Genomic DNA, 23,033 nt, shown 5'->3' on the forward strand with positions numbered 1-23,033 from the left:
TTAATTTTTTTACGGTACTTAAACCAAATCCTTAATAATCCATCCACATGCTCCTTAGATTCATGATCCACATAACCAAATCATCGTACCTTTTAACTTTCTAAAAAATGAGAAATGCTATTCTTTCAAACAACAATTATGAACTCTACTTAATTTGATACCAATCTGAATCTTTCTGTGTCTCTTCTTTGTTCTCGATCACTTACCACCATTTATCGGCAACAACCATGGCAGCCATCAAAGTCCACGGAATCCCTCGCTCACCAGCTACACAGCGGGTTCTAGCTACCCTTTATGAGAAAGAGCTTGAATTTGAGCTTGTGCCTGTAGACCTGAAAACTGGTGAACATAAAAAACCACACTTCCTTAATTGCCTCAATGTAAGAACATGAACAAACCACTATTCTTGTAACTGAACTTCTTAATTAGGATCCATTAAATATGTTTATTAAAAATCCTTGTTGATGCAGCCATTCGGTGAAATTCCAACTCTTGAAGATGGAGATTTAAAGCTCTTTGGTAAAGTTTTTACTTATATGCAACAACGGTCGACATACTAATTATGATTAGTGTGAATATTTACTGATTTCAATATTCCAAGTACAGAATCAAGGGCAATTAATAAGTACATCGCCGACGAGTATACCGGCAAGGGGACCCGGCTGGCATTCGGTGACAACAAGAAGAAAGCAATCATAGGGGTGTGGATGGAGGTGGAGGCCCACCAATTCGAGTCGGTAGCTTCAAAGCTTACATGGGAGTTGTCATTGAAGCCAGTGTTTGGAAAGGGTACTCCCGACAAGGCAGTTGTGGAGGAGAACGAAGCAAAGCTGGCTAAGGTTCTTGATATCTATGAGAGTCGGCTGGCTCAGTCAAAATACTTGGCGGGTGAGAGCTTCAGCTTGGCAGATCTGCACCACCTTCCCTCCATACAATACTTGTTGGCCACAGAAGTCAAAAAGCTCTTTGATTCGCGCCTCCATGTCAAAGCCTGGGTTGCTGATATCACAGCAAGGCCAGCTTGGTGCAAGGTCCTTTGCCATGTAGAAGCACTGAGGAGTAAAGAGTAGTAGCAGCTGGGTGGCCGGCTTCTCTGTTGTCATTTGTGTTCAATAAGCATGAGTACTTTGAGTCTAGCCACGGCTTCTTGCCCTCAATCTTCAAGTTGCAGGCATCAAGTTTATGAATAACATATTATAATTGAATGATTAGATTTACCTCTTTTTATCGGCTTAAACTTTTAGGAAAGTTGTGATTTAACATGGTATCAGAACCAAAGATCCTGAGTTCAAACTTTGACTTTAACTTTGTCAAATTCACTATTAATTTTAATTAAATATTTCACGTATTGGATATCACCTATTAAAATGGAGTTTGAATTCACACGTGAGGGGATGTTAAAATATTTAATTAGATTTACCTCTTCCTATCAGTTTAATCTTTTGGGTAGAATGCTCAAATTCACAAGCACATTTGAGTACTTCTTGTTAGAGTACTAGCAACAACTTGGGGGAAAACTCCTAAAAAAAACACATGCAACAAGCTCTCTTAGTGTTATAGGTAGCCATTTTGCTTCTATTAACATTATTTTAATATAAAAAAGTTTTATCTTTTTTATTATTTTTTTAAATTTCTTCCCTTTTTTTTTTTAAGCATTTATTTGAAACAATGATAAATGAAGTTATTGTAGAGCTTGTTTCAACTCGAAGCAAAAAGTAATTTATTTTCCTAAATTAAAAAGAATCTAAGAAAAAACACTGCTTTTGAATAATGCTTTGATCAACAAGAAGTAATTGGATCAGAAAATTCCATCCTTAAAGCACAAATTAACATTCATTGCTTCCTTCGGACAGCCATGCGGCCCATGCAAATTAAGCATCTGCATGAGAATGGATGACTGTTTGATGAATTTGGAAAAATAGAATTAAAAGTAATATTGGAAGATGAAATTGGTGATAAAAGAAAAAAAGGGTTCACCAAGCTTTTCACAAATCAGAATAATTACTCCTCCTTTAATTTCTTCCCCCATTTATACAATCAATCAGAAACCCATTCAACAACTAATTAATTAACCCACTGGAATTAGCGAATCATTGGCCCATTAAAACTGGCATATTATAAGAAAAGCCCACTAATCCTATTAAACAATTGTCGTTGAATCTAATGAAGTGGGTTTAATTGGAATCTTTGGGGTTTCTCTTACAGTTTTGGGCCTGTTTGGAATCTAAAAGTGCTTTTAACACTCAAAAAGTCTATTTGAAAAGAAAAAAAAAAAAAAAAAAAAAAAGTATTCGTTTGATAAAAAAATTAAAAACACTTTTAATGATCCAAAAAGCCTAAAAATTGCCAAAAGTGCAAAAACTTAAAAATAAAGCTTTTATCCAAAAGTTTTTTTTTTTTTTTTGACTTAAAAGCTCTATTTTTCAAATCTAATTCCAAACAGGATATTGCATTCATATTGAAATGGTGTCATAGAAGATTTCGTGGGTTGTCAATTGTCATGGGCTGATTTTGGGGGTTGCTTTGGTGTCTGGCAATTCAAATGGGCCACACAAGAATTTCTAGGGCCATGTAGAAAACAGCCATGAGAGCCACACACAGACAGAGAGACAACAAAGAGGTCAGGAGGATTTTTTATTTTTATTTTTAGATTTAAATTTAAAGAAATCTATAGATTTTTGAGCCATTTATACCGCCCCATGTGATTCATGCGCACTGAAAACAGGGTGAAAGAAGACAGGAAACACTTGCAAATAAAAAAAAGAAAAGTAATTTCAAATGCAAGTATTTTCGTCTGGACCCTGACCCACATCTTCTAATGCACTCAATTGGAATTTCCGACGATTTAGACGTTACAAATGCATGGTTACAAAACTTCCCTGTCTTCTATATTGTTTTCTTCTTTTATTTTTTATATTTATTTTTCGAGATATATAGTTTTCTTCACCATTAAGCAGAATATTCTAAGCATCCATGGGATCGGGTAAAAACAGAGTTATACAGTTTAGTTGACTTGTCAAACTAGCAGGCATTAACTTACTTCATTTTTAAGTGAAAATAATAATAATAATAATAATAATAATCAATTTTGTCATCAATTACCTCAAGTATTGGCATATGATGAACAAAAGATGCCAAAATTCTTTTAAATAGCTTCCAATCATGGTTGAAAAAACAAAAACAAAAATTTATTTTTCTTTTTTAATTACGCCATCCATACAATCACAGATAAATTAGATTCATTGTTTTTCGGATGGAGTTAAATTTTGTCATCAATTACCTTATATACAAACACATGTTTCTCTCCTACTCGGTTCGATGACCCGTTGTTGCGGGGCTTCCGCCTCCACAAGAGGTGTAGAGGAGGTAGATCCAACCCTACATGCGTGGACACTAGAGGTGGGAGGAGAAAACCACTTCTAATTATGAAGGGGCAACTAACAAAGTCAACTTCAATACCCATAAAGAATAAACATATGTTTTCGAAACATTTATATAAGATTTTTTTCTTTTTTTTTTTAAAGGGTGTTTTATGGTTTTTTTGTTTTGTTTTGTTTTTTTTTGTTTAAAGAAATGTAATAGTGGGAGCCACAAATGTTTAAAGTGTTTAAAAAATTTACTAAACACCCAAATTATTTTTAACCAGCTGGATAGGGATGGGCTAATCTAATTTAATTGTTAGATTATCCACAAATGCAAAAAAAGAATACCTTTCTATCCATAAAAAAAATGTTAAATTAATTTCTTTAGACTTTAGACAAAGAGGAATGGTGGGAGACCGCCCATAAATTTGGTTTAATTTAAGTGGGAGACCGCCCATAAATATATTTTTTTTAGTAAAGAATTTATTTGAGTCGAATGTAAACGCTCAATTATTCAATTCAAGAGTAAGCCCCCCTTTGTAGAATTGAAGGGCAGTCGATTGGAGAGATGAACAGCTAAAGCCACGCAGCAACAACCAATGGCAATGAAAACCATCGCCCTTGAGTGAGCGAGTTCGGTGATTGGGTCTACCAAGGCGGGCTTGACTTCAATTTAGGCGGCCACTGAGGGCGGCGACAACCGAATCCCACCAACAAATAAATTAAAAAAAAAAAAAAAAAAGGAGCAAAAAAGCAAAGTACTATAGGAGTCATCGACTACGTAATCAGCTGCCACGTACCTTCTTCATTTTTTTATTTGTTTTTTTTATGAGAGATTAGAAAAAGAATTTCCCCGTTTACTTGACTTGCAGCTTTACAAATAGAGCATTCTAGAAAAGGAGACCGAACCTCAGTCCACTCCCCTGCCCTTATAAAACTAGCAGCATAAACTCTACTTTGATAACCCATCTTCCTCTTGCTTCTCTATCTCTTGTTTGTTCTAAATTACTCATCACCATCTGCAATCATGGCACCCATCAAAGTCCACGGAATCCCTCTCTCAACAGCTACACAGCGGGTTCTCGCTACCCTTTATGAGAAAGAGCTTGAATTTGAGCTTGTGCCTGTAGACATGAAAGCTGGTGAACATAAGAAAGAACCCTTCCTGTCTCTCAATGTAAGAACAAGAAACCATTCTTGTAACTCAAACTTCTTTAATTGTATGTTAATTTGGACCTAACATTAATATCCTTGTTGATGTAGCCATTCGGTCAAATTCCAGCTTTTGAAGATGGAGATTTGAAGCTCTTTGGTAATGTCTATATTTATATGCAACTGCCTACAGTAATTTTACTTTAATGGGTGATATGCTTAGTGTGGTTTACTGATTTTCATCCTATTGCAGAATCAAGGGCAATTACTAAGTACATCTCCCACCAGTATGCTGACAAGGGGACTGATCTGGCATGCGGAGACACTAAGCAGAAAGCAATCATAGGGGTGGCGATTGAGGTGGAGGCTCACCAATACGACCCGATAGCTTCAAAGCTTTCCTGGGAATTGGCATTGAAGCCAGTGTTTGGCATGGTTACCGACAAGGCAGTTGTGGAGGAGAACGAAGCAAAGCTGGCTAAGGTTCTTGATATCTATGAGAGTCGGCTGGCTCATTCAAAATACTTGACATGCGACTGCTTCACCTTGGCAGATTTGCACCACCTGCCCACTGTTCAATACTTGTTGGGCACAGAAGCCAAAAAGCTCTTTGATTCACGCCCCCATGTCAGTGCCTGGGCAGCTGATATCACAGCAAGGCCAGCTTGGTGCAAGGTCCTTGCCCTGCAGAAGCACTAAGGAGTACTAGCCGCTGCCGGCCGGCCGGCCGGCTTCTCTTTGGTCACTTACGTTCAATAAGAATTGAGATTTAAATCTCATCTAGTTTGAGTCTACTGTTAGTCTCCCGTTTCCAGTGTGGGAGCTGATATTTTTGCGTTGCTTTAATGAGTTGTACTGGTGTCTTGCCTTCAATCTTCGAGTTGAAGGCATGAAGTTTATGAACTATTTCATAATTCTAAATGATTACTCTACTTGGAAATGATTGCCCACTTCCCCCATTCACTCACAGAAAAGTGAAAACAGAGGAAACAATTTGAACAATTTCAATCTACTCTGTGGTCAGGAAATTCCAACACAATGCTAAGAAAGAATCATAAGTTTCTATTGCCAAAATATTAACATGTTTCATAAGTAAGAGTATCTTTTCACCTGTGAACAGCAATCAAAATAAGAATGTTGATTGTAGGAGGTTCAATCAGACACACTGAGTTCTCGTTAAATATTGCTTTGACCAACAACAAATAATTGGACAGATCAACCATCAGAGGATTCCATCCTTCGCAGATACATCCATTGCTTCCTTCAGACAGCTATGCAGAGCATCTGTAGGTCCATTTATGTAAGAGATGCAGGTTAATTATGTGATTAATCTAGCAAACAAATAATGGTGCAAAGTCAGAGTGTTCAAAAACAAACATGTCCATACATATCAAAAATTACCGGGCCCAATAGAATTATGGAGGCACCTCTATTGAACAAACTCTATAGATTCTCTCTTACGTGCAGGTGACTTATTGCGCTAAAATTTCATAAACATGCTCCTGAGGTTCAGGTTCCACAGAACTGCAACCCAAGTCCTTCCTAAGTCCTCTCTCTTTCATCATAATCCTCACTTTCTCGACATCGTGCCATCTTCCCATCTCTGCATACAGGTTAGACAGCACAACATAGTAAGCACTATTCTTCGGCTCCAGTTCTACAAGCTTCCAAGCTGCAAACTCGCTGAATTCCAAATTCCCCTGATCTCTAGAACCAGCAAGCAATGATCCCCACATAGCTTTGGTAGGCTCAAAAGGCATATCTCTGATTAATTTGAAAGCGTCTTCAAGACATCCAGCACGTGCATAAAGGTCAACCATACAAGCATAATGTTTGATACTGGGTGAAAACCCATACTTCCCACCAATCAAGGAACCAAAGATTCGCTGACCAGTATCTACTAACCCCGAGTGACTACAAGCACAAAGCACCCCAATCACAGTCACTTCATCAGCCTTGAATCCTTCCTGCTCCATTCTATTAAACCACCAAATGGCATCCTCCCCACTCTTAGCAAGAGCTAGCCCTTTAATAAGTGCATTCCATGTAAACACATTCTTTTCCTTCATGCTTCTGAAAACACCCAACCCCTCTTCAATTCTTCCACATTTTCCATACATGTCAATCAAAGCAGTCCCCAAAATCACGTCCAATCCCCACCCACTTCTCTTTATAAAATCATGAATCCACACACCCATTTCAAGGGCCCCGAAATTTGCGCACACAGCTAACGCATTGACCATAGTAACATGATTCGGCACCACGCCCGCATATTGCATTTGTTCAAAAACAATCAACGCATCGTCATACTCCCCAGCATTCTTATACCCCATAATCAAAACCGTCCACGACACAACATCTCTTTGAGGCATTTCGTCAAACACACGCCGACATAATCCCATATGCCCACATGACGCATACATATCCAACAACGAATTTTGGACATAAATATCATTAAGATGACCCAATTTTATGACATGGGTATGTAGGCATTGGCCTTGTTTAAGCTCACGGAAGTCAGACAAGGACTTGAGGAGGAAAGGGAAGGTGTAGTTATTAGGAGCAATGGAGTTTCTTTGCATGCAGGCGTACATAGAAAGAGGGGTGTGAGGGATGTGGGAGTGAGAGAAGGCTCTGATCAGAGTGTTGAAAACGAAAACATGGGGTCTAAAGAGTTGCGCGACGGAGTCCAACTGGCCTAATGATTGGGATGCAGCAATGAATTGGTGGGCAATGGCGGTGTTTGAGTGGAGGTTTTGGAGGATTAGTTGGGCCTGAATTTGGCGAATGTGACTGACAGAAGTGCAATTGCTCAAGAGATGGAGAATTCTGTTTGTAATATTGTTCATTGGGTTGGCAAAACATCCCCAAGTGTATAACCATCTATTAAATTAATCAAACTCGCATAAATTCATTGTGTTCAATAGTGTTCATTAAGTATTCTAAACTTGATAGTCAATGAGAAAAAACATGTAAACAATTGAAGAGAAGATAGCCACAAAAGTGATTACCTTAGAGTAAAGGAAAAGTAGTATTTGCTTGTTTGGGCGATATATGTGGCCAAGATTAAAGAAATTGAAAGCGCTGGAATTAACAAAGACAAAAAAAAAATGTTTAAGAAATAAATAAATAGAAAATCGAAAGTAAAGTAGAGAAGGAGGGTTACTTGAGGCCCGTAGATATCGAAGAAATTGGAGCGCTGGGAATTATTGCTCGAACTATCTTCCTAGGAAGACAAAGCTTTGAATTTCTGGTTTTGGGGAGACAATATTTGGGACTGTCGCTCAGAGAGAGAGAGAGCGAGAGGATCTTCGTAGACGAGGCAACAGAACCTTTCAGGCGGCTTTTTGTTGTATGAGGCTGAAAATTACATGGGCCAGCCCGATAATTAATGCATGGGGCTTGGGCCCTGCTTTAGGATTAAAAATATTTTTAGGCCATTTTAAAATTAAAGTGACCAATTTTTTTTTTTTTTTTTTTTTGGTGCTATTTGCTGAGTTTTAAACTTTGGTACCAAAAATTTAGAAGAAATTATTTACGTTAATATTTTATTTTATATTTTTTATATCATCTTGCAAATTTAATAAAAAATTTATTAAATTTATGTAGGGTCCAAATAAATCTACAAATTTAATAGTTAATTTGTAAGGTGATATAAAAAGAATATTAACTTGAATAATTTTTCAGAAAATATTATCGTGAATCATTTCTCAAATTTAAATCAACACATTGATATTCTTCGGCTAGCGGAGCTGGAGATGAGGGAGAGATTGTTGGGGGAGACGAGGAGTAGATGCAATCGATCGTGGGGGTGGTGAACCAGCCCCATCCGCTGGACAGACCTTCTGTGGTTCAACAACCCTTCTGCCAAGTCCAAGACTGCAGCTTGGGGTAGCACTATTAGGCAGATCTTGCCTTCGGTGCCGTGGAAAGACTTCTGTCTGGAGGTGAAGTCTCTTTTTTTTTTTTTTTTTGATATTATTTTGCTTTTTTTTCTTCTGGGTTGTCTTTATTTTTGGTGCTGAGAGACTGAATATTTTGAGGGAAGAAAAGAGTTTGGAAATTGCTTAGAGATAGGGTGGTTTATTACTGTTTATGTGCTAATGGAAATTTGAAGTAACCGAACAAAAAAAAGAAAAAGAAAAAATTATCCAAACACACATTTTATATTTAAGTGGGGGGTTGGGCCTGAATTTGGTGAATGTGAGTGGGAGAAGTGCAATTGCTCAAGTGATGAAGAATTCTGTTTGCTATACTGTTCATTGGGTCTGCAAAAACCGGTAATTTTTGACATGATTAATGAACTTGACACAAACTCAATACAAAATTAAATAGTTGTAATTAAGAAATGAAATCTGTTTAATTAAATGGTCAAGGTCAAGTCATATTTTGTTTAATTAAATCTGTTTAATTAAAAGGGTAATAACATGCAACCAAAAGTTGGCTCTGATTTCATAAAATATATGTAAATAAAGTAATTTTTTTTTTTTTTTTCCAATTATAAACAATAAACAATCATTATTCGTCTCGAACATTTTCTCAACTACCAAAATAATATTTTATTAAAACAAATTATAATCGAAGGCATTTTCCTTTTTATCTTTCAAACAAGAAAAATAGACAAATAATGCGCATCCGGGGAATCGAACCCCGGTCAGTACCGTGGGAGGGTACTATGATACCACTACACTAGATGCGCTTCTCCTTAATCGGCGAAAGTTTCATTTCTTTTTCTACCATCTTTTCTTTTTTCTCTTCCACTTATTTTTATTCTATTTTTTTGTTTTTAATAATGTTTCTCCGCCTGCGTGCCATTGTTGATACAGTATCCCCTTCAGCCCCCCAAAACTCAAATTTCATTTCCCCAAAACCACAAACGTTGTTCTCTCTTCCCCACCGCCAAACCTTCAGCTTCCGGCGACGCCCACCCTTAGCTAGTTCATTGGTTTTTTTTTTTTTTTTTTTTTTTTTTCCCCTTCTCCCTCAAAAACACGCGGTCACCCCCCTCTCCTCCTGAGACCACCAAGCGCCGTCGCCCACCACGACGAAGGCCGAACTCCAACCATACGGCCGATCTGATTCTTTTCACGTGGTCGCCTCCGCCCACCGAATGACTCCCACACCATCTGGTTCTTGGGTTTCCTGGACCGCCGCAAGGATTTTGGCGAGTATAGGTTTCTCTTTAATTTCCTCAGTGATGAGAAAAAAAAAAAAAAAAAAGCTTGGAACAGAGACTTTTTGAACCATCGTTCAGTGGAGGTGGTGGGCGGAAGTGGCAGGCGGTGGCGTTCAGTGGGTGTCGCCGAAAGAGAGTGGAGCGTGAGAAAATTTTAGGGAAAATGGGGGGGAGATGAAATGGTTTTGGGTGAGATGAAATCTGAGTTTTTTTAGGAGATGAAATTTGAGTTTGGGGAACAAAGGGGATACGCGCGTGCTTTGGGTATTCCATTTGTTTTTCCTTTTTCTTTTTTGTTTTGCTTTGAATTTTTTTAAATAACCTAACCACAGTTTGTTAACTGCAGCCACGTAGGAAAAAACGGATATGCTACGGAAGTTTTGTTGTTCCGTAGCTTTACTCGACGCCCCCACCCCTCTGAAAAACGAAGAAGAAACCCTTCTCGTCTCCGGTACGGTAGCTGGCCGAATCAAACTCCCAAGAAGAGTCACCAACTGCGGTAATTTTCTCTCTCTCTCTCTCTCTACTCGGAAATTTTTCCCCTCTTCGGCTCACTCTTTCCGTCTCTCTCCCTGTATATATCCAAATTTGGAGTTTGAAGAGTGTTAAGAATTGGGTAATCGATGTTCTGATGATTATTTGAAGGTTTAGTACATTTGTTTAGTAACCACCTCCCAAACTCTGTCTCCCCCTATTGCGAGCCATGAGTGTCTTCGGTGTGGGCAGGTATAATATGAAAAAAAGAGGAAGATAGTTTTGATCTTGCATATTGTTTTTCCTGAAAATATGTTTTCTCTTTTGTAAAATGTTTTGCTTTGGTTCTTGAGTGTGTTCTTGCTTTCTGATTTTTGCATTAAATGATGAACAATGAAATTTATATATGGTTTGTGATAACTAACGGCAGATCTGTTGTATTGGGTAGATAAAAAATTTGTGATTTTGATATCTTTTAGGCATTACTGAATTCCATCATTTTTTGTTGTTGTTACTACATATGTGTATATGTTTGTTATGCTAATCTTTAATGGATAAACCTTTTCTAGTTTAATGTGTTTTATGTATATGATATAAATCTTTGGACATGCCACAAATGGGTTAAAATCGTTGTTAATTTGGTCATATTTGTTAGTTGCTTTTGTGGGATAACACATACTTTATTAGTAGTAACTAGATTCTGTTCATGGCTTTACGACAAAAATACTAACATGGGAGTTAACGTCCAAAGTTGTGGCAAGGTTCTTTTTACGGATTGAAATGTGTTTTAGGTGTCTGCTATTAGTTATGTTACAATTCTCACAGCGACAAAAATACTAACATGGGAGTTAACGTCCAAAGTTGTGGCAAGGTTCTTTTTACAGATTGAAATGTGTTTTAGGTGTCTGCTATTAGTTATGTTAAAATTCTCAGAGAGTAGCTTGCATTGACTTAGACATATGGTTGCTTAAATGGGTGCAAAACAACTTGTTAGCATTATAGAATGTGATGCTGCAAGTGCATTGTTCTGTTGGATTTAGTACAAAGTGAACATGGAACCTTTGCAAGGGTGAACAAACAGTTGCGATGACAGCTTGTGTGGTGATTCTGTTTAGGATTTTTAGAACTGTGCTAGGAGTTGAAAGATTTAGCAAAAGCTCATTAGAGATTTGCATGAATATTTTATTGATCAAAATTTGATGGAAGTAAACTCTCTTGGAATAAATGGACTCTTAAATTTTGAAGAGTTTAAGCTGAAATTAAGACTTGTAGTTGCTGGATTTTCTTTTTTCTTGCATGTTGTTTTTCTATGCGATTGCCAACACTAGCTGGAAGAGAAAAAGAGACAAGAAATACGTAGGAAAATTGACTAGGGTACTCTTTATTAAGGTAATTCTTCCACCCTTAGACAAGTACATCCTCTTTCAATTGGCTAAATGATGCTCGATCTTTTCAATAACATAATTCCAATTATATTTGGCCTTAAAAGGATTTCCTAACGGAAGGCCAAGATACTTTCAAAGGCAAAGAAGACACTGTGTATCCCAAATTACTGGCCAGGCTATCAACATTATTGACATTACTCACATGAACCAATTTTGACTTATTCAAGTTAATTTTCAAATCAGAAACTGTTTCAAGGCATAAGAATGAGGCACGTAGATGGCTTAGATTTTTGGGTTTGCCTCATCAAATGGCAAGGAGACAGCCACAATTAGAAGCTGGGAAATATGAAGCATATCAATGTTCCTATACAGCCCCCATCTACAGTGGCAAATAACATTTTACTCAGAGCCTCTATAACAATGACAAATTGCTATAGAGACAAAGCATCTACTTATCTCAACCCACCTGAGCTACTGGAAAAACCAGAAAGAGTGCCATTAATTTAAACAGAAAAGCTCATCAAAGAAAATGAAAGTTGGTAATAAATTTTTATTTGGGTGTTTTCATATACTTATATATCTCATTATTCTTTACTTTCAAAAGAGTGCTAATATGTTTATGGATCCATGTTAAAAATGGTGAGTCAAGCTACCTTTTTTGCAGAATGTGATGAATGGGATGCTAATGTCATAATGGTGCCATTATGAAATTATGTGTTGATTTTATTTATGTGATGGGCAAGAATTGGTAATGGAAAGGATTGGTTTTTATCAATGTTATATGTGAGAATTGTTATGATGAAATGGTTCCACAGCGTTTAAAAAGTGAAATTGGCACCTTGTGTATAATTCTTCTTATATATTATATATGACTGTGGGCACCTTAAGAATTGTTTGCAGGTCCTTGTTGCTAGTGAGTAACTAAAAAACTGGACCCAATAGAGCTATATAACACGAAGAATCCGAAACCCTCTCATAGCACAGCTTGGTAAAAGAATGAGAATCGTTGGACTAACCGGTGGAATCGCTTCGGGAAAGAGCACTGTCTCCAATCTCTTCAAGTCCCATGGCATCCCCATTGTCGATGCCGACATCGTCGCTCGTGTATGTTCCTCTTTCTTCATCTGCCTCTCTCTCTCTCTCTCTCTCTCTCTCATCAAATTCGCCATTAGATCTGAAACCATTTTGACATTTATAGTAAATTTTCTATTTGCAATCAACCACATTAACAATTTTTAAAGACAAAAAGAAATGATAGAAGCAATTGTGAAAATCAGATCAATCAGTTGGAACAAATCTCCATAATTGATGATTCCGATGTAATTTAGATTGGCAGTAAAAATCTCCCAAACTGGCTACATAATATGTGAGAAGCCATATCTTGCCCCTTTTAGCATTTGTTATATATGTTTTCAACTCACAACTTAGCATGATATACATTTGAAAGTATTATTGATATATTAATTGAACAAACTATCGGGAAGTAATGTATCTTTGTGTCCATATTGTATCGTATGTGAACCATCGACAAATACGATTTATCTTAGTAGCTGTTGAGTATGCACGTGTGGGTTAAAAAAAAATGAAGTCCTGTATTAGAAATATATCACACTTAACATAAGGTAATTAGGTCCAAACTCACTAGTTATAATATGTTATATTATGGTCTTACTGAAAAGACCATACAGTTCTAGTGAGTCTAGTCTTTTCATGTTGATAAGCTTGATAAAAAATTTCAGTTTCTTGTTTTTACACCTTAAGTTGCTAGCAAGTCTCAAGCTTTTTGGTGGCTTCTGGTCTTTTTGCATATAAAATATACTGGATTTTGTTTCCAGGATGTGTTAAAGAAAGGCACTGGTGGCTGGAAAAAGGTTGTTGCAGCATTTGGAGAGGACATTTTACAAGCTGATGGAGAAGTCGATAGGCCTAGATTGGGCCAAATTGTGTTCTCTGATCCTGCAAAGCGCCAACTTCTTAATCGGTACTGATAATTAAGCATGTGCTTCAAAGTTAAATGAAAATTAAAAATTCGCCCATTCTTTGTTTCATCTTCAATGCTTTCAGGTTATGGCTTGCGCCTACTTCCTTTTCCTTTTTTTGTTTTAGTCTTCTTTCTTTTTATTTTCTTTATCCTAAGTGTGGAGTTCGATATGAATTTATCATATATTTATATGACATTGTTTCTATTAGACTGGATCATATATGGCTAGTTGTATCTTTCTTGTCTGGCTGTGTGGTAGAGTATGAAGTAATGTTATCAAATGAAATAAAAGAAATATGATATTCTAATTGAATTTCTATAGGAGCTTTTATTTTTGGCTTTGAAAAATAAACCGCATAATATTTTGTAACTTTATACAGTTCTTATTTTGCTCTAGTTCCCTCATGTGACATCAAATAAATCAAACTTAGTTCCAATTTGGGTCAACACTAACACCATTCAATTGATTATCTGCTGGGTGAAATTTGTTTCTCAAAATGTAGATTATAGGAAGTTGTTATCTTGCAAACATTGGTTATCTGGCTTAATTTGAAATCAGCCTGCACTTAACTTCTTGAAGGAGACAATTTAGTAGTCGTGTTATTGCAAGTTGATTTCATGATTACCAAGCAGGTCACGTGTTAATTTTTGTTTTTGGTCCATTGGAAGCTAATTTTAATCATGAAATGATACCCTTGAAGTTCTACATGCTATGATTTTCATTTGTGCAGGTCAAGTTTTAGGAGTATAATCTCTTTATATATGGATAAATTACGCCAATTAGTATTATCTACATTGCCTTAATTTGCCACAATATTCTTGGTACTATGCATTATTGGAGATTTGTATTGAACTACTCTTTCACAGAAATTGCATATCAATCAGTTCTGAAATTTGGCTGTTCTTCTTCTTGAAGGCTATTGGCTTCGTATATATCTTCTGGTATCTTCTGGGAAATTGTGAAGTTATGGATGAAAGGGTTTAAGGTTATTGTTCTTGATGTCCCTTTGTTGTTCGAGGCCAAGATGGAGAAATGGACGAAGCCCATTATTGTTGTATGGGTTGACCCTGAAACACAACTTAGACGACTCATGGCAAGAGATAGAACAAGCGAGGAGGATGCTGGAAGCAGGATAAATGCTCAGATGTCTCTGGATTTAAAAAGGACTAAGGCAGACATAGTGATTGACAATACAGGATCATTAGAGGACTTGAATGAACAGTTTAGGAAGGTATTATATGAGGTCACAAAGCCCCTGACATGGACTGAGTTTGGGCTTTCCCGGCAGGGAGCATTGTCGGCCCTTGTCTCCGTCATTATAGGCGTTCTTATATGCCGAAAAATCTCCGGCGGTAATGGTTTTGAGCCATCATAACTATCTCAAACTTGTACTTGATTAAGATTTGCCAGTGTATTTCATTTAAACCAATCTGTGCTTTAGAGGGTTTTTTTTTTTTTTTTTTTCTTCATGTATTGACAAGCAAAAAGTATCTTGTTCTGTTCTTCGGAAGGAAGACTATCAATAAAAGGCCTCCTTCTGTGTTTCACTGGGACTGTAATGAAAACTCACTCATTTTTGAATATTTTTTGGATATTCTCTACCAGATCTCCTGAGCTTTTTGATCATCTAGAAAGCACACTTCTATTATACCCTTTTGACTTATTATATTCTTTTGACGTGGCCGAACTAATCAATCTTTGAACTTTTTTTTTTTTTTCAATTTTTTAACGGTAGCTAATCCCATCATGTTAGTAGGCTGTGATTATGATGGGATAATAGTGTAATTTCTAGCATTACTTTTCTTAGATCTTCAGATGGAAGGGATTGTGCTTCCTTTCAACATTAAGTTGATGAAAACAATTGTTGGGGCTATTTGCTTGGGTCAAGATGCAGATAAGACTTATTTTTTTTTTTTTTTTTTTTAATCTTTGCCTTCAATAGGCCTCTGCAACAGATCATGGTTTCAAGTTGAGCACTAGCCTCTGCAACGGATCATGGTTTCAAGTTGAGCACTAAGCTGGGCTCATAACATTTTTATTATTTCATTGGGTACTCAATTTATCGTATCACATTATTTTATCCCATAACATTCTCTACGATATCCTTTTGTTGGGAATAATCTGAGATGGCATTCCGCTGCAATCGTTTTCCATGAATATAGGAACTTTGTAATTTTCATACATTTGAAAATTTACTCCTTTATCTTTGATTGCTGCTTCAATCGGCCAAACCCCATTGTGATTATTACATTTAATCTCTCGGTTTGTCCCTTCACCATCTCAAAGTGGTTGTGTACCCCCATTAACATCACTCAGCCGTTAAATTTTATTCATGACTTCTTTTTTTTTTTTCATATTAATCTAATAAAGAAAATGCTCAAGGTACTACAGTTTTTATTATAGTCATTTCAAAAAATGGATATAAGAGTTCATAATTCGCGAAATGATTAGGATTATATATGACTGACAAATTAGTCACTAATTATGAAGTGTCATATCAGTTTATAAAGAAATTTGTTTGTAGTGAAAATTGTAGTCTCCTTAGGACAATACCTGTTCATGAGTTTTTTTTAGTGAATAAATAGTGATACAACTTGATGTTATAACAGTGAAAAGTCAATGATTAATTTTAACTGTGACGTCATTCCAGTTATATAATAGTCGGTATAGCATTACTTGTACATGCATTATTTGTAAAAGAACATAAAGCAAGAACTATTATTAGTGGCTAATGTTGTCAGAAGCCACTCCTAGTCCTAAAAAGGCAGGCAAAAACAATTGGCTTATGCAAAGTGAGAGATAAGTGCCACAATATTGTAGTGTTGGCTGCTGTATTTGAGACGGAATTTATGTACACTGGATCCTGGCCAGGAAGTAGACAAAGATTTAAAATGTTATCTGCAATAAAAATTAAATTTTCCACTAAAACTGCTAAAGATATTGTTTAGTGTTAAATCCTTTTGTTCTCTTCTGGCCTCTTTGCTTGAAAACGTTCCCTTTCATCTTATGCATATCTTGCCTTTTCATTTTGTTTTTATAAAGCTCTCTGCCATGCGCGTGTTTAGTCAGTCGACAAGTTGCTGTTTCTTTGAAATGCTGATTGCCCCTGCATTATATTACTCTTGGGGAATATATTGTTGGTGTATGGATCATCGCAAATTCGTAGTGACTTCAAATCATATGTCAGAGAGAAGCTTATCTGCAAAAAAGGTAGAAGATGTTAGAAATCCTCCAGCGTCGGAGGATCGGAACAACTCCGACGCTCAAGTCAATAAAGATAAAAAGGAGAGCTATCTATGATAATTAATGAGTCTAAAAGATAGTGGTGTTCCTTAGTAGTAGAGTCTGTAGAATGCACACATATATACGCGCATATGTTTTGAACATAGAAGCACATAGGATATTAGTATGGAGACATAATTTTAAGTAAAATTGAGAGAATTATATTTCACAAGCCTAATAATATACGTCACCACCTTGTTTAAAATTTTCAAATGACACAACATCATGCGTACCGTTAGATGCAACAAAATAAAACCTGGACCATAGATTTCACAGTGCTTTAAATATATATATACCTCACTGCTTATCAAACAATGTAATCATTTTTCATAGAGGGAGTTGGATGGAGTAGGCCACTTTCACTTATGATGATTTTGGTCTTTTCATTTATGGGTTTGAAAGTGTGATCACTAGTGGATGGAATATGTTGCATGTTATAATGGAGCACTACTTGTTGATGTCAATTTTAGGCTCAAATTCCACGTTGAAAAAGTTGAAAAAAGAGCATACATAAAATTAAAATTATATAAATAAATATCCGAAAACATCATAAATGCAGAAGTTGGCAATTTTATAATGTCAGAAGAACCGGTTTGATTCTTGATTATATATATAGCACAAACTTTAATGATTTGATCCCTTTCAAATATGCGTAGGTACGTATAACTAGTTGAAAATTCAATTTTGGGTGGATGGCTGGTATAAAGATAGAGCATAAAAGCTTCAATTTAACATAAAAAGGGGTCGGATTATAGGTTGCTTCTTCAATCCTATTGAGCCTTGGCATTCAATTGTTTCCATCAATCCTACTAACTCAAGCTCAACTAATTTTGTCATGCCTCCAACATTATAAGCAAACCCAACAATTATCTTTGTAAAGGGATCAAATGCGTACGGTTTGAGATCTCTAGCAATTAACTGTCTAATTTTTTAACAATTTGAGTAATTTTGAACAATTTAGTGTTGTGAATTTCCATTCGGCACATACCCAAGACCCGAGATCACATTTTACTTATAATAATATAAAGAGAATAATTTCAATCAGGTCGTGGTGTAAACGGAGTGTTTTGCACCTTACAATAGAAAATAGATACTTAACTTAAAACACCAAAAAATAATATAACACTTCATACCAAATAATTTTTCTTCTCTTAACAAAATAAAAATACCTCATACCCATTGACACAACTACTAACAAAACCACTAGAGTAACTGTTTTAGTTGGTTTTGGAAACTCAAGTTTTGGGGGCTCGGAAGTGAATGAGGGGGTTCGGTGTAGGTGGTGGGCATTAGATTCGAGTGAATGAAAAAGTCTATGAGATTAATTTAAATTAAAGATATAATATTTTCATTTCTATTGTATTTAATATTCTTACTTAATGTGTGAAATTTCTATTCAAAACTGTAATAAAAGATTTTACACTATGTCCTGATAGAATATGAATTCTCTACTAAAAATGGGGATTTGAGAAAAAAGAATATTCAGTTTAATGGCCGGTAGAACATGCTAGAAGTATTCTTCTTCTTGTTCTTCTTGGCTCATACCATAAAAAAGCAAGGATGATTTGAACAGTTTTTGTTTCAAAACAATCTGGATTAACTGGATTAGCTTCACTTGTAGTTAGAATCTTCTAGATATCAAGTAATCAACAGCCCCAAAAAAGGATGGTGGGTCCATGCTTTGTATAACTTTTATTATAAGTTATGAATTAATATGATAATATAATTCAGGTGACACGTATAACTTTAATTATTAAATAATTTATATAAATTGTTAAAGAAATTATAATAAAAAGTGTACTAAGAGTTCGTGGGAATTTTGTTTTTCTTTGAATAGAAACTTTGTAAATTATTTTAAGAACAGCAATTTCCTTTCCTGAAAGATCATTAGGAGCAACTTGATTGTCACGTACTCGGTCACTTGACTTTACCATTCGACGTGTCATAGCATGTGGGCCCTTGGATGTGGAGGTGATGTGGCGTCCACACAAATGCTTTTTTCTCTCCTTTCCTTTTTCTCCACCTATTTTACCCCCTTCTTACTCCATTTCTTTCCCCCTGAACACTTCCTCACACACACACACACTCTCAAAAGCTCCCATTTCCCATTTCCTCTCTCTCTCTCTCTGAAAGATGGCAACCAAGCCACCTGAAGAAGCCCCAGAAACCTTAAAATACCAGGTAATTAAGCAAACTGTACTCTTCCTATGCACTCTACTAAGTTTTTTTTTTTTCTTCTTCTTCTTTCTCTCTTCTTTAATTCTCTCACTTGTTCATTAATTTCTAACTCCCTCTCCACACCATAATCCTACAGACATGGGTCTTGAAAGTCTCAATCCACTGCGAAGGCTGCAAGAAGAAAGTCAAGAAAGTTCTTCAAGGCATCGAAGGTGCTTTTTCAACGTCTCTGAACGTTTAGTAATCTGTTATAAGATGACTAGATCGTTAATTTTCAATGTTACGTGTGATTCTCCTCACTCTTTATGGACATTTTTCAATTGTTTTTTTAGGTGTTTATACGACCACGGTGGATTCTCAGCAGCATAAGGTGACAGTGACCGGCAACGTGGAAGCAGATACTCTTATCAAGAAGCTTCTGAGATCAGGAAAGCACGCGGAGCTTTTGCCTGAGAAGAAGGAGAAGAAGTCCGGGAAACAGAAGAATAACGAGAAACCGAAGGACCAGAAAAATATCGAAGAAGATGGCGGCGATGGCGAACAAAAAACTGCTGACAGTGAGGGCGGCGAGATGGATAACGAGGACGGTGAAAATGAAGAGGGTGGTGGAGAAATTAATGGCGGAGGAGGAGAAGGAGCTGGGAAAAAGAAGAAGAAGAAGAAGAAGAAGAAAGCGCAAACTGACAATCCCACCAATGCCGGCGGTGAGCATCCCGGCGATGCACCAGGTGGAAATTTCATCCCGGGGGATCCCCATGACCTGGCCCCACCTATGGCGGCGATGAATCTCAGCCCTCCACGTCAGCACGTGTACCAATATCCACCACCAATGATCAATTACCCCACTCCTCCTCCATACGGAATGAGTTACAACACGGCGTACCCTACCACTAGCACTTCTTCATATTATGTCCTTCCCATGCACGCTAATACGTACTCTCGCCCGGAGTTCTACCCGACGCCGGCGGCGGCGTCATCTCATCCGATCGATCATCATCCCTTCAACGAAGACGATGATGAAAGTGGATGCTCAATCATGTGATCATCATCATGGATATCATCGAGAGAGCCGAATTTATTAAATTTTGTAAAGAAAATAAGGGAGGAGTTGTTAAAGAGGGGTTGGAGGGCGTTTAGTGGATTGTCTTTATTTAGCTTTATTAACTGCTATCTTAAACAAGCCAATTAGTTTGTAATCTTTGGTTAATGTAAATCTCCTTTTTGGCCTCCCACTTCTTGTGTTGTGTAAAGTAGATCTTTTTGTTTATGACAATCTCTTTTTCTCTCTGGCTAGCTTTAGGAAAAGGACTAAAGAGTAATGCCATATTACAACTCTCAGTCAAATTAATGCCAAGCTCCTATGTTTCTACTTTCCAATCTTTCTATATTTAATATCCCATCACGTACATCTCTCAATTATATTAACCAATATGCATAATAATGGTCGAAAAAAAGGGCACATGGTCCAAGTTGATGGCAAATGACACTTGCTACTTAAGATTTTGATGAGAAAAATGTAGAGATTTTATTAGATTTTACCATATCTCATTTTTTTTTCATTAAAATTGACATTTTCTTGAGAAAAAGTGCTAATAATATACCATTTTGCAATTAAAAGGACCCGGCAATGTAAACTTCTTGTACTTATAAATATTTTTATAAACTATTCACTTTATAAGAACTAATTAGGTTCCTATTCTCCGTGAGAAAGCAAACTAAAAGATGGTTGTGGGCGTCTTTTGCTTTCAATGTGAGAAACATATAGTAGTATAGTGTCTTACTCTGCATTGAAACTTACGCTAGCTTGTGGGGTGGTTGTGTCTAGCCTTTTTCTTTCCCTTTTAACTAAATCTCTGTACTGGGTATGGGGACCAATCATGCACGGGGAGAAATGCTTACTTTTTTATTTAAGTTTTCTATTTTTTTTTTTTTTTAAAAAAAAAAAAAAATACTTGGGTCGAATTTTTTGGTGGAAAATCTGGTGGCATGGGGTTGGGCGAGAAGTTGCATTCAGCGATGTTAATATAGTTTAATTAGTCTCTTAAGCCCTGCTGATATCAATTATCATTTTACCAAATTAAGTTTTTGAGATTAATTAGTTGAAGGTGAGTTCGAATGGTCAACTCATTTGATTAATATATCATGAGATGAACTATTCGAATCTTTACTTAACCGATACTCGATTCTTGCGGATAGTGATGAGTCACAAAATACGACCCGTTCGAACAATACAACATCTCTTTAAGAGCTATGCAGCAAGTTGAAAGCAGCTTTAATTTAGCAACTACGTACGTAAAAATGAAGCTGCTTCAAACAAGAAAAGAGCCCTGGAATCTCAATCATTTTAATGGAACCAAACGGACTTTCGACCCTCAACCTCTCACTTTTTATCCGGATTAGAATATTCACAATGGATTATACCTCTTTTCTACCATGAAAGAGAGCATTTGGTATGCTTTATCCTGTCATATATTCTTGAACAAAAATAGAAACCCTATGTGTCCTCAAAAATTACCCACTTCCAAGCTCACAAACGGGTGCATGATTGCATGAACGCAGCCAAGATCGAGCATATATATATATATATAGATAATCCTTTTCGAATTCTTGAAAGCTCTATATATATATATATATATATATATATATATATATATATATATATATATATATATATTGATTTTTATTCAAGCACGTACGGTCAAGAATTTGATTGTTTTATATAGAACATAGCTTTAGCTATAGATATTGTAATCATTAATTTGAGGGGTATGTGCAAGATTAGCATAGATTGATTAACTTATCTGAAGTAATTAATTATAACACCGAAACATAATAATTAAAAGATGCCCTCACGTACGCCCTTTAGATGCAAAGGTTGAATGATGTGATTTCTTGGGTCCCTCTTGATGGGGTTTGGATTTATAGAATCTAGTGAAAGAAAAACCCACCTTTTTTCTACATCAAAGTCCTTCCAATCTTTGTTCATTAAAAGTTGTTCCAATATTATGCAAAATTCTCCTCCCGTGCCTCGTGAAATATGAGGTTTAAGATTAGACAGATAAAAGGAGTGTTTTGTACAGTGTCTCCAAAATTTAGTCGAAATAAAGCTCCGGATATCCCGGTTTAAAAAAATTATAAAAAATGCGGACTGCGATGTCCTTCATGTTTGCTAATCATGAGTACACAGGCAGCATTGCTTTTGCAGTACACCTGGAGTGCAACTTTTCTTTGTTGTTAGCATTCAGAAATTATTGAAGGGCTTGGCTTTGAGTGGATTAGATGGCTTCGTCTTGCAAGCTATTATAACCAAAAGAAAATGTTACCAAACTAAACAAGACAGTAGCTAGGCTCCAACGTAATGCTGAGATGAGCCTGAGACCACAACTATTGACACCATTACTTCTTGCGCTATTTTTCTTAACTTCATATATATATATATATATATATATAGAGAGAGAGAGAGAGAGAGAGAGATTATTAATTTGGCAAAATAATTGGTCAAAAGGGTACAAAAACTTAGGATATTTTTTTGATATTCAGGTGAAACGAATTGGGACGGTATATGTTGTAGTATTCATGATAATGAAAAGATCGACTGAGAAGAGAATCTTAGTCCAAAAGCAAAATATGCATCTCATATGATCTGCTAAGACCGTGGCCTATCAAATTATTGTGATAGATATTCTTATTTATTTATTTATTTATTCATGTACAATTCTTGGTGCTGCTGATCATTCTACTGGGATTTTTTGGTCAATGCTAGCTTCTAGAAAGAATGATATATACCCTAGCATGTGGTTCCTAGACTGTCTCGGTAAGGGCACACATAAACCCTTTTATTGCCTTTACTATAATTGCAACTCGGGGGGAAAACAATAGTGATGGTTAGACTGAAAGATCAGTGCCTCATCATCGATGAATGAAATATATTTTATATGTGTCAGTATTATAATAAATTTATATTTGTGGGTATAATTCGTCCATGAAAATTACGCATTTTAAAGATATAACTACATTAAATTTTTTCTATAAATCCACACTC

General features: G+C 36.3%; 5 protein-coding genes and 1 non-coding gene across 10 annotated transcripts; 4 read left to right on the top strand and 2 right to left on the bottom strand.

The window, feature by feature from the left end:
* The first annotated feature begins 227 nt into the window (after positions 1 to 227).
* LOC148587955 (glutathione S-transferase-like) lies at positions 228 to 1,070 on the top strand. The gene is made up of 3 exons (XM_088512485.1): positions 228 to 380; positions 471 to 519; positions 607 to 1,070. The coding sequence occupies exons 1-3, from the start codon at positions 228 to 230 to the stop codon at positions 1,068 to 1,070; spliced, it is 666 nt and encodes a 221-aa protein (XP_088368611.1).
* Positions 272 to 7,844, bottom strand: LOC132170260 (pentatricopeptide repeat-containing protein At5g66520). 3 transcript variants are annotated; one of them, XM_059581174.2, is made up of 4 exons: positions 7,681 to 7,844; positions 5,916 to 7,598; positions 5,625 to 5,798; positions 272 to 324 (listed from the first exon to the last, which is right to left on the bottom strand). In XM_059581174.2, the coding sequence occupies exon 2, from the start codon at positions 7,361 to 7,363 to the stop codon at positions 5,987 to 5,989; it is 1,377 nt and encodes a 458-aa protein (XP_059437157.2). In that variant the 5' UTR covers positions 7,364 to 7,598; positions 7,681 to 7,844; the 3' UTR covers positions 272 to 324; positions 5,625 to 5,798; positions 5,916 to 5,986. The 3 variants fall into 3 exon arrangements, with proteins under 3 accessions (XP_059437157.2, XP_059437156.2, XP_088368610.1); XM_059581173.2 differs by having other exon boundaries at positions 5,902 to 7,598; XM_088512484.1 differs by having other exon boundaries at positions 5,625 to 7,598.
* LOC132170263 (glutathione S-transferase) lies at positions 4,252 to 5,446 on the top strand. The gene is made up of 3 exons (XM_059581176.2): positions 4,252 to 4,539; positions 4,626 to 4,674; positions 4,768 to 5,446. Exons 1-3 carry the CDS (start codon positions 4,390 to 4,392, stop codon positions 5,211 to 5,213), a joined length of 645 nt encoding a protein of 214 aa, XP_059437159.2. The 5' UTR covers positions 4,252 to 4,389; the 3' UTR covers positions 5,214 to 5,446.
* A 1,298-nt stretch (positions 7,845 to 9,142) lies between the features above and the next one.
* On the bottom strand, positions 9,143 to 9,213 carry TRNAG-CCC (transfer RNA glycine (anticodon CCC)). Its single transcript has one exon. It is a non-coding gene; the product is annotated as a tRNA-Gly (tRNA).
* A 375-nt stretch (positions 9,214 to 9,588) lies between these two features.
* ATCOAE (dephospho-CoA kinase family) lies at positions 9,589 to 15,155 on the top strand. Of its 3 annotated transcripts, none has more exons than XM_059584259.2 (5): positions 9,589 to 9,682; positions 10,037 to 10,189; positions 12,450 to 12,653; positions 13,385 to 13,530; positions 14,447 to 15,155. In XM_059584259.2, exons 3-5 carry the CDS (start codon positions 12,546 to 12,548, stop codon positions 14,904 to 14,906), a joined length of 714 nt encoding a protein of 237 aa, XP_059440242.2. In that variant the 5' UTR covers positions 9,589 to 9,682; positions 10,037 to 10,189; positions 12,450 to 12,545; the 3' UTR covers positions 14,907 to 15,155. The 3 variants fall into 3 exon arrangements, with proteins under 3 accessions (XP_059440242.2, XP_059440241.2, XP_088375132.1); XM_059584258.2 differs by lacking the exon at positions 9,589 to 9,682 and adding an exon at positions 9,776 to 9,954; XM_088519006.1 differs by lacking the exon at positions 9,589 to 9,682 and having other exon boundaries at positions 10,015 to 10,189.
* Positions 15,156 to 18,877: 3,722 nt separating this feature from the next.
* Positions 18,878 to 20,223, top strand: LOC132171885 (uncharacterized). The gene is made up of 3 exons (XM_059583297.2): positions 18,878 to 18,994; positions 19,128 to 19,203; positions 19,324 to 20,223. Exons 1-3 carry the CDS (start codon positions 18,947 to 18,949, stop codon positions 20,031 to 20,033), a joined length of 834 nt encoding a protein of 277 aa, XP_059439280.2. The 5' UTR covers positions 18,878 to 18,946; the 3' UTR covers positions 20,034 to 20,223.
* Positions 20,224 to 23,033: the final 2,810 nt, after the last annotated feature.

The sequence above is a fragment of the Corylus avellana genome, chromosome 1 (assembly GCF_965113065.1).
Source record: "Corylus avellana chromosome 1, dhCorAvel1.hap1.2, whole genome shotgun sequence".
NCBI lineage: Eukaryota > Viridiplantae > Streptophyta > Magnoliopsida > Fagales > Betulaceae > Corylus > Corylus avellana.